This window comes from Peromyscus maniculatus, chromosome 20 (genome assembly GCF_049852395.1).
Source record: "Peromyscus maniculatus bairdii isolate BWxNUB_F1_BW_parent chromosome 20, HU_Pman_BW_mat_3.1, whole genome shotgun sequence".
NCBI lineage: Eukaryota > Metazoa > Chordata > Mammalia > Rodentia > Cricetidae > Peromyscus > Peromyscus maniculatus.
The window spans coordinates 8,184,237-8,200,176 of record NC_134871.1 but is presented as its reverse complement, the minus strand read 5'-3'; the positions used below and the strand labels follow the sequence as shown (position 1 = coordinate 8,200,176).

The 15,940-nt window shown below is 41.2% G+C and overlaps 1 protein-coding gene and 1 long non-coding RNA gene across 4 annotated transcripts in view; one reads left to right on the top strand and one right to left on the bottom strand.

Moving 5' to 3' along the window:
* Nucleotides 1–15,940, top strand: part of Mtbp (MDM2 binding protein) — a 73,615-nt gene that overhangs the window by 31,131 nt on the left and 26,544 nt on the right. For all 3 annotated transcript variants that reach the window (XM_006982383.4, XM_076555762.1, XM_076555763.1), the window contains 3 exons: nt 1,434–1,607; nt 3,182–3,289; nt 11,981–12,142. In XM_006982383.4, the coding sequence (XP_006982445.2) occupies nt 1,434–1,607; nt 3,182–3,289; nt 11,981–12,142 (444 nt within the window). The remainder of the gene's footprint in view (nt 1–1,433; nt 1,608–3,181; nt 3,290–11,980; nt 12,143–15,940) is intronic.
* LOC121824236 (uncharacterized) lies at nt 1,204–6,792 on the bottom strand. The gene is made up of 2 exons (XR_006066045.2): nt 6,749–6,792; nt 1,204–1,623 (listed from the first exon to the last, which is right to left on the bottom strand). It is a non-coding gene; the product is annotated as an uncharacterized LOC121824236 (long non-coding RNA).

Here is a 15,940-nt window from a genome sequence, read left to right as displayed (position 1 = left end):
AATCATATAGTGCACAAGCATGCATGCAGGCCAAACACCCATATACATTTAAAAAAGGAAAAGTTCAGTTATGGTATCTCACTTTGAAAATTCTGGAAAATGTTCAGGGAAAGAAATGTACAGGGTGCTGCTCCGTGTTCAGCATCTAAATGTAGGCGGAGTTTCTCTGTGTCTCTGCATCTGCTCCCAAACTGACGCAGAGACTTAATTATAAATGCTCGACTGATAGCTCAGGGTTATAATGAACTAGCTCTTACAACTTAAATTAATATGTATTTCTTATCTAAGTTCTACCACATGGCTCATGGCTTTTTACCTCATTTCGTACATGTCCTGCTTCCTCTGTGTCTGGCTGGAGACTCCCAAGACTCTGCCCTTCTTCCAGTTTGCTCCTAGTCTGGCTCTCCTGCCCAATCTCTTCCTGCCCAGCTATAGGCAGTTAGCTCTTTATTAACCAACGAGAGTTGTACATATCTACAGTGAACAAAGACTGTTCCACAGCATCTAAGCCCTCTTTGATAGTCAGTGATCATTATTTCAGAACTCCAGTTCTGCTGTCTTGTATTGTCCTTGTTTTACGCTTGTTCGAGAATAAACTGTCTTGTGCACTTTAAGGCATTGCTGGGTTACCTCCAGTGTCTTGTATAATGCAGTTGCTATCTAATTAAAAAAGAAGTCTGTATATGTTTAAATGAACATGTCCCTCCTCCCCCCGCCCCCGGAATTTTCTGTTGTTGATTGAATTCAGGGAATTCAGAGCTAGTGGAAGACTGTTTTTCTGTTCTCTTCTCCTTTCCCCAGTTGAGCTGTGTGTGCTTCTAAGTGGCAGTTTACTCTACTTGGAAGAAATGAAGAGTACGTAGAGACAGGCAAATCCCTGAAGCTAACTGGCCAGCCAGCTTAGCCGATGGGTGAGCTCCAGGTTCAGTGAGAGAGACTATCTCAAAATAATGTGGAGAGCGACTGAGGAAGACACCGTATGTGGACTTTTGCCGTCATATATATCCATATACACATACATGTACACATGCACACACACATATACCACATGAGTACATATACCCCACATGCATGCATGCATTTCATACACACACACACACACACACACACACACACACACACACACACACGTTGGAAATATGGACATATCTGTATGAGAAAGTTATTATGGAGCTTCAATAAATCGGAGCAAAAGAATGAGTACGTAGTGATTAGACAGGAAAAAAGTCCATACTTTTTATTGCTGTCATGACTTTCTGCTTCAGCAGCTTCTCCACTAAATGGGTCGTCCAAACGGTCCCAGATGTATCGAGCGACAGCTTTGTTTCATCGTCAGATACCATGGAGCTGTCCAGTCGGGCTCTCTTAGGGATCAACAGTTGCCACGTGATGAGCAGCGTTTCCCCGTTCTTACCTAGATCACTGTTCTTCAGTTCCAGATGTCGACGTGAAAGGCGAGTACTCCAGCTATTACCTCCTGTTGCAAGGCGACGGCAGGACCAAGTGCAGGGCCACACTGCTTCACTCGGCCAGCCAGATCAACGGCTCCTTTGCACTCCGGTTCATTCACGGGAGGATGAAAACAGAGACAGAGGAAGCCAAGTGCAGTAAGTATTCACTCCGCTGGAGAGACCCGTCCCCACACTTTAATTAATTGACGTGGTTGTAAGTGAAAGGAATAATAATGAAACTCCATTTCTGCCATTAGTTCACCTTTTATTTATTTATTTTTTATATAAAATATTTTGGTCCTGTTCTGTCCCCTCCTTCAACTTCTCTCAGATCTTTCTGTACCTCCGTACCCACCCAAGTTTATGTTCTTTCTCTTCTTGCCTCAAAAAAAAAAAAAAAGAAAAAAAAGAAAATCAGAACTAATAAACAAAACTCAATAAGGCGGAAAATACCAAACAAGAACAAGAAGCACACAGCAAACATGGAGTCCGTTTTGTGTTGGCAAACTGCTCTTGGCCTGGGCCTGCCCTGGAGTGTGGTTGATATACCCAGTGACTCTCCACAGAGAAAAAACTGGTTTTCCTTTTCCTGGCAGGTATTAACTGCAAACAGCTTCTTGGTTAGGGGTGGGACTTTGCATCCACTTCCCTGTCTCCATGCTAGGATTTTAATATAACCTTTTTATAATTTAAAATGAAGAGAATTAATCCCTTTACAACATTCAAAGTAAAGATTAGCTATTAGCTTTTAATTTCAGATGCCAAATTGTTAGAGTTTACTGCTTTCAACACTCAAAGTTTTTTATTTCTATTTATTTTCTCTCAAGCCTCTTTTGCTTCATTGATGTTTGTCTTTCTCTTTTCTAAGTTCCATATTTGGTTCTATATTAAGTTCTACATTTGTGTGTTTGTGTGTGTGTGTGTGTGTGTGTGTGTGTGTGTGTGTGTGTGTGTTTGTGTATATATTGGCTGTGTCAATGGTGTATTATTCACAGACAGGGAGCAGAGAGACAGAAACAGCCCAGGATCCATCACAAGCCAGCCTCCCAAGACTTAAGCTGTATGGTGCACATGGAGTCTTGAGTCACTGTGTCCTATGCATAGCACAGTTGAGGATACCCGAAGGCATCCTTCTCTGGGTTACAAGCTTCAGGGGTCACATGACTCCCTAAACAAAGTACGAGTAGCCTTCCCTTAAAGGTGAGAAAGGAGCAAACTCAAGCTTTCCTTTGTGTCTTCTGATAGTGCATTTCCTGCACATTCTAATTATCTGAGAACTGTATACAAGAAGAAAAGAGGATGAGCCTGGATCAGCCACGGCAGTTCTGGAACTGTTGTGTAGTTTTATACTAGATTCATTATGCAAAGAATGGAACGGACGAGGACAGGTAAACCTGTGGCTCATTGTGGGGACTGTGAGAACCTGTACTTAGAACGGAGAAAATGTTCTGGTTTTGTTTTCTAAGTAGGCAAAAGAGAATACTATGTAGTGAAGTTACCCTGGTACCCATATCCCTCAAGGAAATAAGAGTCAGATCAAAGATTAAAATATAGAACAATTTAGTATGCTCATTTCCCCATGTTTAATAGTTACTTTGAAATGTGCAACATCAAGAGAGGTGAGTGGTTGGCTTTTATGTTTCTAGTCATGTCCTAACACACTTCCTAGGAGCTGAATTTTAATTCTTAGCATAGAATATCATTAATGTTGACTTTTTCTTATTTCTTAGGTTTTCCTTTTGACTTCTCATCACTCCCAAGTTTTTCTGAGGAGCAGATTTTACAGAGGGAGAAACAGTTAGCCAGCGTTCAAGTTTTGGCTTTGAAAGAATGCCTGAGTAAGTACCAGTTTGGGCTTTTGATTCTACCATAAGAGTGTGGGTCTGTTTAGTGTGAGTCATCTGTGTTTACATACATGTTCCTCTACATGTTATCTTTTAGGTGTGATCCATAGAGTTTCATGTAAATAGATGACTAGGGTAGATGAGGTCTGCAATGCTATTTTTACTGCATTCAGAATATCCTGATTGTCAGTATGTGATTGGAAATATTTTCAAAATGTATTTTGCCAGGGAAATTTTATCTTTCAAATTTGTATACTTTGAACCATATCTAGAAAAGACACAGAAGTTTGTTACTCTACTTAATGCATATAATCCTTATGCAGTTTTCTTGAAGGAGGGTAGAGACTGAAAATAGAAGAAAGTGCAAGTCTAGAGAAATTAGTATGGTAACTTGCACGTTGATTCTTCAGTTAAACCATCACTAATAACTAATGATAACTGGGCTTAGTTCACATACTGACGTTAGCATCATGGGTTTTCCTTAGCTGAGAGGCTTAACACTGTTTAAAAAGAGATCTGATGTTTTTCTTCCATCATTAATATTAAGTTGGTTATCAATCTGCATTTTTATAAATATTGAATGTGCAGTGTTACCTCATAACAACTTGCTTTAAATCACTGATATATAATTGTTAAGAAACTCCTTAAATTTATACTACTTTAGTTATATAAAGAAGAAAATATTATAAATATATATTAAAAAGTAAAACTGTACTCTTTTATCCTAAAGCCTTTTAAATTATATTGAATCCAATGGTGTATTTATTTGGTAGGAAATAATTTTAGAATTAATTTAGAATATTTAGAAAAAATATTCGCTAGTCAGTTACTCATGTAAACACTGAAAAGTTTTTCCACTTGTATAAAACCAAGGTAATTGTGTATTAATTTGTGATATTTGTTCAAGGAAAGTATTATTAAAAAGGAAAAGTTTCAGTGGGATTGAGATAGTTCAGTGGGTAAAGGAGCTACCACCAGGCCCAATGACCTGAGTCTGTCTGCAGAACTCAGGCGGTGGAAGGAGAGAAATGAAATCAGCACTGTGGCTTGTGCAGTACTTGTGTACACACACACACACACACACACACACACACACACACACACACACAAGGGTGAACAGGAAAAAAAATTTAAGTGGTAGTAGATGTTTGCCTGGGGACCTACACGGCTCAGTTGGTAAAGTGCCTACTGTACAATCATGGGTCCTGATTTCAGATCCCCAGCATCCATGTAGAAGGTGAGTGTGGTAGTGTGCACATGCTGCATTTGAGGGGAGTTGACTCTGGAGTCCATTGCCTGGCCAGCCTAGCCAAGAGATGAACTGCAGATTCAGTAAGAGACCCTACCTCAGGAAAGGCCTTGGAAGATAGATAGGCTGGAGAAACAGCTGAGTCGGTAAAGGCATTAGCCAATGTGATGACTACAGTTCTGTTCCTGGGACCTCACACCAGAAGCAATGAACTCACACCTACATGTTGCCCTCTGGCCTGTACATGTACTCCATCCCCCAACACACAAAATAGTTAAATGTTAAAAGAATGTGGAGAACGATGAAGGAATATACCTTGGCCTCCACACATGTATAAATGTGTACTTAAGCTCATGTGCATACATCACATTAACATGTACATATAAATGTGCAATTGGCAATCTGAAGCATTAAATCTTGGGGCTCAGATTAATGATCCAGTGAATCCATTTATGATGATAATCCTTGCTGAACAAATCGCATCCCTTCCCTGACTGACTACTTGGGTAGCAAAAAAATGCATCTGTACAATTTTATATTTCAAGAGGCAGAGGAAAGTGATGGCCAAGAGTTTTTAGTGTATGCATGTCTGGGTATGTTCGTCAGTCATTTTCCCATGGTGAGGTGTGAAGAGAAATGTTTTTAAGCACATTCGTATGTTGTGGAAACTAAAGAATTTAAACAAAAAGATCTCTTAAAAGTCAGTCCTGCCGGGCGGTGGTGGCGCACGCCTTTAATCCCAGCACTTGGGAGGCAGAGCCAGGCGGATCTCTGTGAGTTCGAGGCCAGCCTGGGCTACCAAGTGAGCTCCAGGAAAGGCACAAAGCTACGCAGAGAAACCCTGTCTCGAAAAACAAAAAACAAAACAAAACAAAACAAAAAAAAAGTCAGTCCTTTGACATAGATTAAAAAAACCTCTTTGCATAAAACAAACCTTCAAAAAGATGTCCTTAAAATACCAATGAAATGGGATAAATAGTTCAGTTCTTCCAATATTTCCCTGACCAGTTTCAAATGATAAAGAACTGGAGAGTTTCATAAAAACATACCAATTAATGATACTTGAGATATACTATCTTTTAAAATAACATGAATAGCAAATAAAGCTTGTTGGAATCTAACTTTGTAAATGAGTCTGTGTTCAGTTTATTTTAAAAAGCATCTGATCTGTTGTATTGGAGTGATGATATAAAACCTAACTATAATTTAATATTCCTAATTTTTGTAATTAATAACTTTTATCCTTGGAAAGACAGTTAACAATATCTCATCTCAGTAGTTTTCGAGAAAAAGTTTTAGAATGCCAAAAAGCTTTTCAACTAGAGACTTCAGAATGATGTAAATATAATAAAGCAGTGTTGCTTGCCTCCAGTATTACACTCAGTACACCAGTGTCTTCATATCCTTTAAAAATTCATAGAACCCACTAAAATCCTGATTCATATTCAGCTGATGGCTTTTAGATATTCCATATTTCTCAGTAATGAATTTTCATTACTGCTATGTAGTAAAGAATATAGCATTTCTTTCCTGACCCATTTCAGAGTTTTAAGTTTTTTCCTGAGTGCTTATTTCTCGATTACTCGCTTATATACAAGCTTAGTTGTTTTTTTATTTTATTTTTTTATTTTTTTGAGACAGGGTTTCTCTGTGTAGCTTTAGTGCCTGTCCTGGATCTTGCTCTGTAGACCAGGCTGGCCTCAAACTCACAGAGATCCACCTGCCTCTGCCTCCCCAGTGCTGGCATTAAAGGAGTGCGCCGCCGCCGCCGCCGCCGCCGCCACCACCACCTGGCCATGTTTTTTTTTTTTTTTTTAACCTTATGTTAAATATGTAGTTCATCACTGTATTAAGCCTCATCTCCTTCTCCTCCCTCATTCTCAGTTATTAATGTCAGTGTGCTTTCTTACCCTGCCTCCCAAACTGTGGTGTAATTGGAACTCTTCATAGTTGAGGCCAACTCTAATATAGTTTTAGTTAATAAAATGAGGGACTGACTCCTGAAGCTCATTGCTCATTGTATGTCTTCCATGGGAAAGCAAGCTGTGCATAGCTTTTTCTTTGGAATGACTACCAGTTGATTGTACAGAAAGAAAATACACTGAGGCTTCTGATTTCCTTGCTGAGATCTTACAGAAAGAGATTATCACAACTCTGATTTTACAGTTAATATCTTTTGGCAACAGAAAGCTTGTGTTTCTTACCTTGGGCTGAATCTGCAAGAACCCTGAGAATACCTACATCAGTGAGGTAGGGTGTTCCAGGGCCTGCATCATAAAGCTGATGTTCTAAAGGGGAAAGTGGTTGCTGCCTTCCTACCAACTGCCTTACATCATTAATATACACTAGGCTATAACGTCATACACCTGAATCCTCTGAGTCTGGGGCCTGGGATGGTGCTTCACAGGCAGTAAGTCTTCAGTGGCTGTTGAATTCCTATCAGTTTCTAGGATAACAGGTTTATTGTAGAAGGAAAATGTGATTGGTCTAGAAGTGTTTTTAAAAGAAATGTTTTGTATCAAAGTAATATGTAGATACAGTCTGAAAATTCAGATGATATGGGAAAACTTCAAATGTGGAATGGCAGTGCCTCTCAAACCTCTTCATCCTTCTGTCTCTGTGTCCACGGGTGCCCATCCTCATCTCTCTGTCTCTGTGTCCACGGGTGCCCATCCTCATTCTTCTGTCTCTGTGTCCACGGGTGCCCGTCCTCATCTCTCTGTCTCTGTGTCCACGGGTGCTCATCCTCATCTCTCTGTCTCTGTGTCCACAGGTGCCCATCCTCATCTCTCTGCCTCTGTGTCCACAGGTGCCCATCCTCATCTCTCTGCCTCTGTGTCCACAGGTGCCCATCCTCATCTCTCTGCCTCTGTGTCGGCAGGCAGCTATCCTCAGCCTTCTAGCTAGTTTCAGGCCCTTCTTTGTGTTTTAGATACTGTGTAATTATATGTATCCGGTTTCAGGGATTTTCTTAAAGTCTAACTGTGGCACATAAAGAATCAGTGTCTCTAAGGCATCTTCACTTCCCCTTTCCCTTCCTAGTGACCCTGAATGGTGAAGGCATGGATCTGTTAACATTGTAACGGCAGAGCTAAGTTTTCTGCTGAGCTGTGGACTGTATTATAGCACAGTGCCATATGCTTGATCTGCTCTTAGAAATATAAGCTCGCTCCTGTCCACTGCAGTGCGCTTGTGTTTTATTGGTTTGACTCACTCCCTGAAGTTGTTATCTCCAGAAGCCTGACTCCGAATGATAGTGTGTCCTCCTCACCCCCAACTCCACACCCTATTTACCGAGCTGCATATGTGACAGGCCATTTTAATAGAACATCCTCAGTGTTTTTAGATCTGTAGTAATTCCCTGTCCACTTCTCTTCTTCCTATACCTCTTACAGGGTTATATATTGATGTTCCGGGACAGAACACTTCTTTTTCTCTTTTCAACTCAATTTATTATTATTTTTTTTATAGACCAATTACAGTTTTCCCTCCCTCCTCTCATCCTGTTCCCTCCCACAACCTCCTTTCTACCCACCTCCCCATCCACTCCTCAGAAAGGCTAAGGAATCGACACAGTATAGCATACCAAGTTGAGGTAGGACCAGGCTTTTCCCCATGCATCAAGGCTGAGTGAGGCATCCCACCATAGGGAATAGGTTCCAAAAAGCCAGCTTGTGTGCCAGGGACAGATCTTGGTCCCACTGCTAGGGGCTCCACAAACAGACCAAGCTACACAACTGTCACCCACATGCAGAGGGCCTAGGTTGGTCCCATGTAGGCTCCAGAGCTATCGGTCTAGAGTTCGTGAGCTCCCAGGACCTTGGGTCATCTGTCTCTCTGGGTTTCCCCATCGTGATCTTGATGACCCTTGCTCATATAATCCCTCCTTCTTCTCTTCAGCTTGATTCTTGGAGCTTGGCCCAGTGTTTGGCTGTGGATCTCTGCATCTGCTTCCATCAGTTACTGGATGAAGGTTCTATGATGACAATTAGGGTGGTCATCAATCTGATTCTAGGAGAAAGCTAGTTAAGGCCATCTCCACTATTGCTAGGAGTCTTAGCTGGGGTCATCCATGTGGCTTCTTGGGAGTTTCCCTGGCACCAGGTTTCTCCCTCATGGCCCCTTATCAAGATATCTCTTTCATTGCTCTCCCTCTCCGTCCCTCTCCCAACTGGGCCATCCAGATCCCTCGATCTGTCATGTTCCCATCCCCCATCCCCTCCCCTCTACACAGCCCCCTGCCCCAGTTTACTAAGGTGATCTCATCTATTTCCCCTTTCCAGGGAGATCCAAGCCTCCCTCTTAGGAGCTTCCTTGTTAGATAGCTTCTCTGAGGCTGTGGATTGTAGCCTGGTTATCATTTGCTTTATATCTAATATCCTCTTATGAGTGAGTACATACCATGTGTGTCTTTCTGGGTGACAGAATAGTTCTTTATTTATTGATCAATTGATTTTTGAGACAGGGTCTCATGTGGCCTAGCCTTAAAATAGATATGTAGCTGAGGATGACCTTGAACTCTTGTATCTTTCACTCTTAGTACCACTTCCGGTCTGCTAAGATTACACACAACCACACATTGGGAAGAATCCTTTTTTTGTTCCATGATTGTTCCTTCATCCAACCAGCTGGTACTTATTCCAGTATTTTCTCTACCTTAGGAGACTATTAATTCTATCACATTTTCTGTTTTCTACAATGCCTTTGTTTCTTTGGAATCCTTTTTCATCATTTTGTCTTTACTTTTTTTACTTTCATCTTTCTCTAGTTTAGCTGGTTTTCTTCCTCCCTCCCTCCCTCCCTTTCTTTCTTTCTTTCTTTCTTTCTTTCTTTCTTTCTTTCTTTCTTTCTTTCTTTCTTTCTTTCTCTTTTTTCTTTCTTTCTTTCTTCTCTCTCTCTCTTTCTTGAAAGAACCCAGTAATAACTCTTCTCCCAAAGTTGCAACCAATTTAGGAAGAAGCTGAAGAAATGTACAGATAAATTACTGGTGAAATGGTATGATGTTTTAGATTATGGTCCAGGTGGCTTTCTCATCCATACACTAAGTCTTGACTTAGCTATTGGCTACCTGCTGGAACTGGGCAACTACAGACCAACCATATAGGAGAAGGTCCCTGGCCACACTACAGAGAGGATACCTGAAGACTGCTGGCTGGCTCTTAACAAAAAGAGCAAGGGTTAGTCAAAGCCTGCCTGGTCATGTCCAGTTCAGTGAGCGGGTGGAGCAAGAAGGAGCGACCAGTCTTCCTGGTTTGAAGTCCATGTGTGGGTAATGTTAGCAGAGGAAATGCAGGGCCCTTTCCCGTCAACCCTTTCCAAGGCTTGTGATTGTTCCTCATCCACCCTGTTCTCCAATGCAGCTTTTGTTTCCAGCCTCTAATATTACCTGGCAGAGGTCACTGGAGGGTGGGTGCGGGAGGATTCAGTATTCCGATTTGAGCCTGCCTCTACACCATCTCAGTATCAGCATCTGGGGCTCTTCTCTCTGTGGGTGTTCAGCTTTATGTTTTGTTCTTAGACTCCTCTTATGGCCCACTGGCCACATGTGGCCAAGGATTGCTGTGACTAGGACCCAATACAGACTCCTGAATTTCATAGGTGACAATCTTGTGTCACAATGTCACAGAGTTGAAGACATCTCTGGGACTCTGATCTTTCCAGTGAGGTGTTGTAGCCACTGGTGTTTTGGTGGCAGGGCTTGGGATCTGATGTCTGGAACTATGGGGGCTTTTGCTGAACTTAGGTTTAACCCCATCTTTAACATGACCTTTCTATATACACCTGAAGTCCATGGTTTGGAACTGTTAAAACTGGAAGCAGTTACGCTTGTCTCTGAGGCTGCCTGACTCTTTCTGTCCAGACTGGGTTGAGGCCAGCATCTCAACTACATTTGCCCACACTCCTTGGTAGTGTTCTGTGCAGGCACCCAAAGTGGTCACTGCTGACTCAGTTTACCACTTACTTCTGTCTTCCATGGTCTGTTCAGAAGGGCCGCTGTTACTTTTTTCTTGTTAGTGTTCTGTTTTAATTCTTTTACCCAGAGTTTAGAATTGGAGAAGGAAGAAACAGGAATGCCTATGCTATTGTATTTAATAAAAAGTTTTATGGGTGTTAATTTTATATGCTGTATTAGTCAAGGCTCTCTAGAGCAACAGAACTTATAGGATGAACCTCTCTATATATAGAGAGAAAGGGGGATTTATTAGAATGACTTACAGGCTGTAGTTCAGCTAATCCAACAATGACTGGCTATGAATGGAAAATCCAAGAATCCAGTAGTTGCTCAGTCCACGAGGCTGGATGTCTCAGCTGGTCTTCTGTACATGCTGGAATCCTGAAGAAGTAGGCTTCCATGCCCGTGAAGGAACGGATGTGCTAGCAAGGCGATAGCAGGCAGGCAAAGAGGAAAAGCTTCCCTCTATAGGCTTCCAGCAGAAGGTGTGGCCCAGATTAAAGGCATGTGTCTTCCCGTCTCAAGATCAGGATTAGAAGTGGATCTTCCTACTTTAAATTAAGCAAAAAATCCTTCACTGATGTGCCCTCCTGTTGTTGGTTGTTTTTCCTTTTTAGGGGGCCCACCACCCAGCTCCCAAAGAAATCACACACAGAGACTTATTCTTAGTTATAAATGCCTGACCTTAGCTTGGCTTGTTGCTAACCAGCTTTTCTTAACTTAAAATTATCCTGTTCACCTTTTGCCTCCAGGCTTTTCCTTTTCTTACTTCTGTAATCTTACTTTCACTCTTACTTGGTGGCTGTCTGTCTGTCTGGGTGGCTGGCCCCTGGCATCCTCCTCTTTGATCCTTCTTGCTCCTCCTCCTTTCCTCCTCCCAGATTTCTCCTCCTATTTATTCTCTGCCTGCCAGCCCCACCTGTCCTTTCTCCTGCCTCGCTATTGGCCATTCAATTCTTTATTAGACCAATCAGGTGTTTTACACAGGCACAGTAACACAGCTTCACAGAGTTAAACAAATGCAACATAAAAAAATGTAACACATCTTTACATCATTAAACAAATGTTCCACAGTATAAACAAATGTAAAACATCTTAAAATAATATTCTATAACACCCTCCATTTTTTTGCATTTTAGTTTATTTCAAATGTAGTCACATTGTCAACCAAGAATAGCCGCCATATATACATATGAATGTAAGACCATGTTTAATGTTCCATAATATATCCCTGAAGACTTGCAGGCTTGTCTCTACTGTCCACCCACTCTTACTGTTAACCAATGACCGTTCTCCCTCATCTCACATAATAACTCAGAATTTTGCTGTTACCTATAAATAGGATCAAAATAAAAATGTGGCTCCATAGGAATGTAGATATTTGTTTTATTTTTCAAAGATATATTTAATGACAATAGTAGACAGAGGAGCTGCTGCTTCAGGTGCAGTGTCCTGTGGTTAATTGTGTCTGTTTGTCTGGCAGAAAGAAGGAAGGCTGCAAATCAGCCCGAAGCAGTTTCTGCTGATGAACTCAAAAGTCTGTTGGTGCTCACCAGGGATCGCTTCCTGGGTCATTTTGATGCTCTCACCCCGAAAGTGATTTTAACACAGACAGACAAAATGAAAGCTGCTGGTATGGTAAATGGTAAGTTTTTTATTACTTTAAATTTTTTGGTGGTGGTGGTGGTGGTGGTGGTGGTGGTGGTGGTGGTGGTGTGTGTGTGTGTGTGTGTGTGTGTAGCCTTTTTAAAATTTATAAGCTATATTGGCCAAGTCAAAATACATTTCATACATTTAAAGAATGATATGTTTTTTTTAACACATGTGCATATCTGAACTCTACTTACTTAAATGTGACAGACTTTTTGCTAATATCTTTCATCAAGCATGTTCAGTTTAACTGTTTTTAAGCACGATATGGTCTTCTTATCTTCCTAAGCTGCTAGAATGGGTAGGTTTCAAAAATTGCAGGAAGTAACCTGTGTACAGTGAATTGTGTACAGGCAGAACCATGTGGTACGTAACTTCACAGCTGCTGCTCACTGGGGTCCAGAAGTCATCACACTTCCCAGGGGGCCATTAACTGAGCTTCTGCTCTTCTCTGGAGTCGGAGGAAGTGGTGAATTTGAATAAAGGGAGGCTTTCAGGCATCTAGCAAGAACACATTTGAGATTCTTTTGACACAGTTTGAAACAGGACAAATATTTGCCTTTATTTTTTTTGTAATTTTTTTATTAAAATTTTTTTCCTTCCTTTTACATACCAACCCCTGTTCCCCCTCCGTCCTCTTATCCCGCCCCCATATTTGCTTTTATTTTATGGGAACTATCTATATTGTATAAGCTAAAGAAAAATAATCATAGAATCGACTTAGCAGGGCTGTTTATTTGAGTGCCTTTTCTATGATCCTGTGGATATTCACACAAAGAAATGAACATCGTGGTCGCTGTTGGCTCTCAACCAGATTACATTGTTTGTAAAGCAGTGTGGGAAAACAGTAGAGTGGACAATGAAGACCAACCATCACAATGTCTTTGGACCAATTACTTAACTCCACATTTGGGTTTCCTTGTGTTTAAAATGGCAGTGATAATTTGGCCCACTATCTGGGGTTTTTGTGAGGATTAACCTGCTTCCTGGTCACAGCATGTGCTCTGGAACAAGGGTAGCAAGGCTGAATGTTGGCTCTGAAACCTGCTGTGTTACGTGTGGGCACATTTTGTGATCTCCCTTTCCTTCCCTTTAAATCAAGGGTGACTGTATTAGTTGCTTTTCAGAGGGTTAGAGTCCATAATGTGGAGGAAAGGCGTGGCAGCGGGAACATCTGATAGTTCATATCTCAGTCCAGAAGCAGGAGGCAGAGAATGGTACATTGGGAATGGGACAAGTCTTTGTGAATCTCAAAGCCCACCCCCAGTGACACACCTCCTCCAACAACGCCACACCTCCTGTTCCTTCTCAAACAGTTCCACCACCTGAGGACCAAGCATTCCAGCATGTGCGCCTACAGGAATGATTCTCATTCAAACCACCACCATAGGATAGATGGCTATGAGGATGAATTATTTGTTAAATTAAGTGTAACAAAGTGACTGCATATTTTGGCTGAGTAAATTGTCATACATGTAGAAGACACGACTTCAACTAGTGTGGAATAGTTACAGAGCCTCACTAGAAGCCCAGGGACTTGGAGGGTTTTGAGTGGTGCTTAGCATATGGAAGGAGAAGGGAAATAGGATTTTGCAAGGAAAAAGTGACCAATATACTAGCCATGGAGTATGAAGTCAGGAGAGAGGTTTGCCTTCCCAGAGGGTTTATATGGGAGGTAAGAGGGAGCTGAGTGATGGGAGATACATCTTGAGGTGACCTGGGCAAGCAAGTCTAGCTCTTAGCACTGAGCTAGAGATGTGTTTGCTCTACCTCTGCGGCCATTATCTTTTGCTCAAACCGTGTGGATTCCTTCCATTTGCACAGACTGTGTCATCCTCACTGTGACTTATACAAACCTTAGTTGACACCTGTAGTTTGCTTTTTTGTTGGCTGCCAGCTCACAAATAATGACATGGAGACTGCTTAGTAATTATAAAAGCCAGGCCACTAGCTCAGGCTGGTTCCACTAGCTCTTACAACTTAAATTAATCCCTTTATATTAATCTACATTCTGACACGTGGTTTTACCTCTCTTCCATCTTGCACCTCTTGTTTCCTCTCTGTGTATGGCTGGCAACTCTGCCTTTCTTCTTCCCAGAGTCCTCTCTGTCCCCATAAGTTCCACCTTAACCTCTTCCTGCCTAGCTTTTGACCATTGAACTCTTTATTAAATCAATCACAGTGACACATCTTCACACAGTGTAAAGAACTATTCCACAACAGACACTTGGCCTTGTGCTCGGTCTGGTTTTCCAAGTACCACATTTCTGTTTCCTTGTTACAATGGTCAGCTTAGTCCTGGGGCATGTCCCACTCTTTCCCTCCATGGCTTTACACACACATGTCCTTGGTCTAGAGTCCTTTTCTCTCAGCTCTTATCTATAGCTACTTTATGGATGTTCAGGTGTCACTTTCTCCAAGGCTTTCCTGGGCCTTGGCCAGTTTAAACTGTTTCCACCATACTGGTTCTCTTCAGTTTTTCTCCTTTTATGTGGCATAGATTTAAATGGTGTGCGATCTGTCTGATTGTTACTGATATTTGTTTCCTCTGCACCCCATGTTTGAAGGTACAGGGCACGCTTACATGCTGTCTCCACATTTGCAGGGCCTGGCATGGAGCCTGGAGGATACAGGATGTGGGAGGATATAAGATTATAGGAGGAGGATCTCCCCAAATTAGTCACTAAACAAATGGAGACTTTTAGAACCTGAACTGAAAATTGACAGACTGCACATTGGAATGTGACTCCTACAGATATAGGAGTGGCACTGATTTGAATACATACATCTACATGTGATTGAACTGCATGTAAAACCAGTAAGGCCAATCAATTTCATATCCTGGCACAGCTGTACGTATTAGCAATGTAGGGTGGTTTGTTCTGCTTCTGCTTTTGTGGAAACTCTAGCGAGTGTAACAGAGTGACCGGTCACGATGTAGAAAATGCCATAATGTAGCCCTTTTAGTGGCTCTCTGCTGAAGTTGCTGAAGACTTTTCATTGGATGTGGTGCCTGGTGTTAGACACATGGAGGGTCCACCTGGCACTTCTGGGCACATAGCAAGGCTGTGTAAATGAGTTTGTTAGGTAGACTGTGATCCCTTTTATTATTTCAAACATTTAGTAGTATGTTTTATGAAATAGATTATACCAATGATAATGTCACTTTTTTATTGTGATTTATCCTTACTTTGGTCTGTAAGATTGTAATGGCTTATCCTCATTAGCCATACATACTGACATTACTACCTCTCTGTTTGCTGGAATTTGTGATGTGAAGGTCACTTTCCTTGTTTTCCTAACTGTATTGGTTCTGTTTCTATTTCCTTTTCTTGCAAAATGGTATTACAAAGAATAATTTTCTTGATCTCTCAGGGAGCCTTTTGTTACACTTTGTTTTGGGGCATGGTATAATATCCAGAGAAGCAAATAAACAAAACATTGTATTTTATTTTACTGTAAGAATTATGTTTAGTTATTATCCCAAAGTCCTGACATTCGTTAATATTTGTTCACTTTTCTTAAATATTAGACTATGTCATCATATTTATATGTTATCTACTCAGTTAATAATTAACTTTATTGTAATAGGCAGGGACAATTTGTTGTTTGTTTTTTAAAGATAACTTGAATCCTCTTACTAACTTCAGAGTGTGCGGTGGTGCAGAACTGGTATTGATTATTTTCTGTATGTTTTTATTACAAAGCCATGTCTCCATTAAGAAGTACATTGCCTCGCTATAAAGCTCATTACCCTATCAAATGGATTTCACCACTGTTAATAAGAAATGGG